Source organism: Penaeus chinensis, chromosome 3, assembly GCF_019202785.1.
Source record: "Penaeus chinensis breed Huanghai No. 1 chromosome 3, ASM1920278v2, whole genome shotgun sequence".
Classification (NCBI taxonomy): domain Eukaryota; kingdom Metazoa; phylum Arthropoda; class Malacostraca; order Decapoda; family Penaeidae; genus Penaeus; species Penaeus chinensis.
Window position 1 is genome coordinate 40633467 of NC_061821.1, and position 2500 is coordinate 40635966.

The 2500-nt window shown below is 61.9% G+C and overlaps 1 protein-coding gene across 3 annotated transcripts in view; it reads left to right on the forward strand.

The window, feature by feature from the left end:
- The window catches only part of LOC125043905, a 180369-nt gene that overhangs the window by 175458 nt on the left and 2411 nt on the right, over window positions 1–2500 (forward strand). For all 3 annotated transcript variants that reach the window (XM_047640291.1, XM_047640284.1, XM_047640299.1), the window contains one exon: window positions 1–2500. This exon is cut by the window's left edge and continues 20 nt beyond it; it is cut by the window's right edge and continues 2411 nt beyond it. In XM_047640291.1, coding sequence (XP_047496247.1) covers window positions 407–2500 — 2094 coding nt within the window. In that variant the 5' untranslated portion in view covers window positions 1–406.

The window sequence follows — 2500 nt, forward strand, 5'->3', positions numbered from 1 at the left end:
GAGCCGCATGTGAAGGAAAGGCCGCGAGGGTTGCAAACCAAGTGGCTTCTTGGCGCCTTTGTTGAAGAAATGATGGTGCCGTGATGGTGTGCGGCAGGTGGTGCGCGACCTCGCCTGCCCCCTGCTGCTGCGGCATCCTGCACAGTGTTAGCGCCGCCCCTCCCCACCTTTGAGGATGCGGTCGTCTCCGCGGGCGGGCGGGGGCGGCGGCACCTCGTCCTCGTCCTCGGCTTCCGGCAGAAACATCGCAGGATCCAAGTGACTAGGATTGGGAACGTCACGGCGGGGGGCGCGCGACCCCCCTAACGCCGGGGGGCGCGCCTCGGGGCGCTATGTGCGAGGGTGCCTCCGGGTGGTGCAGGTGAGCGCGCGCTACCTCATATCCGCCAGTCGCGCACCCACTAACATGATGCGATCGAAGAAAAAGGAAGGCAACCTTAAGCCTTCTCGCAAGCTCGACAAGCGGTCTAGCCGCGGTGTTATGTTTGAAAATGAAGAACTGCGTCTGCGCACGATAGAGATTAACGCCGAGGTGGATCGCGGCCAGTCAGACTTGCGCAAGCTGAAGAAGGAGAACGAAACGTTGAAGCAGCAGGTGTGGACGCTCCGCGACGAGTACGATAAGCTCGAGAACTTTGTTAAAAACATGGACGGCGGAAGTGACGATGACGGGGAAGACGACGAGGAAGACGAGGAGGACGAGCTGGAACACAGGTTACGTCGATCTAAGATTTGTGAAGGAAATAGCGAAGATAATGACGAAGAGGGAAATGTGGAAACGGACAATTTAGAAAATCTGCAGAAAGTGTACAGTGGGAAGATGCGTAGCGTAGAATACACAATGCGGCAAGCAGCCACTATGGACACTGGGATAGCGGGGGGCTGCAGCTCGGCCCAGTGCGGCCCCGGCGGTGGCTCGTGTGCCGCCCCAGTAGACGGGCTGGGCCAGTCGGGGTCGGTGCGGGTGTGTGTGCCCGGGGAACCACCTGCGTACGTCAGTGTCGGGGAGGGAGTCACGCCGTCTTCCGGGGAGCCTCTGCCGACGATATCCACGGACACGTACTTGTCGCAGACAGAGCACTTTAACCTCGATCAGCTCCTTGACTTCGCCTCCTCGTTTCACTACGACCGCCGAAAGCACCTGACGGAGGAGCCGATGGCCATGGCGCTGCCGCAGGACGAGGAGCGATCGTCGTCGCCCTCGCGTGACGAGCCGACCTCCGACCCGGGATACTCCACCGTCAGACGCCGCTCAGCCACCGTCATCGAGAAGCTGAAAACGGGCAGCACTTCGGGGGCGTTGGTGAAGGAGGTGAAGCAGCTGTCCCTGTGCAAGGACGCCGGAGGAGCGGCGACTGCCGTTCCGCTGAGCGAGGGGCCAGAAGTCGCCCACACCACCACCGTCACCTACACTCGCTCTTCCTACTTCTTCTCCGGACAGCTAGACGGCGGGCGAAGCCAGTCGCTCGGAGCAGGTCTCAACGCCGCTGCCAACGTGACACGCTCCCCCAGCAGCCCCGCAGGCCCGCTCTACGCCTCCAGCAGCGTCTCCAACATTGGCACTTCCTCGTCGCTAGATGCCGGGCTTCCTCTCGTGTCTGTGTACTCCCCGCGGGCTTCCCTCGTGCGCCTCAACAGCATCGAGCCCAACACCGTGATGGTGTCCGTGGCGGAGATGCCCCAGCTGTGGGACATCACCACCCAAGAGATCATAGACGAGCTGGAGCAGCAGGCCGAGCTGGCCTTGGTGTCCATCCGCGGCGTCCGTGTGGTGGGCCGAGCCGCCTACATCAGTCTGGGCCGTCGCGACGCCCTGCAGCATCTCCTCACGACGGGCCTCACCATCCGCGGCGGCAAAGTGCCACTCATCGATATCACGCGCGAGTCCATTGTGCTGGCGCTGACGGGCGTCCCTCACTACATCGCCGACGCCACGCTGGTCATTCTGCTGTCGGCATTTGGCACCATAATAGGGGAACTCGAGCGTCGCTTTTACAAAGGTGTCGACACTGGAGAGCGGTTTGTGCGGATGAAACTCAAGAAACACGTGAAGCTGCCCAAGTACGTCACTGTGGGAGGGTGTCGTATCGTGTTGACAGTTCACGGTCGAGACGCTCCTGCACAGTTGCATGTACCTGACTGGGGAAGTAAACCCCCTCACACACCCGCCCCTCCCCCCACCCCACACACCACACACGCCCCCCCACCGGACGCTCCCCACACGGATCTCACCACGCCCGTCTCCCCAGACTCTGGCCAGTGTTCAGAACCGTCGTCGAGCGACAAGTCTTGTGAACGCATCGAAGGCCGAGACGCGGGGACGAGAACGGAAGCGAGCTCAGTCAACGATACGCGCGTGACTGCCAAGTCCACAAAAACGTTTTCCAGCAGATGCATAGTAAATCTGAAGCTGCCAGAGAGACCTTCCTCCACGAGCGGCGTCCCCCGGGCGCGCGACGCCAATAATCCAAGAGACCCGGTGGGCCCTGGTGGGGGTGGC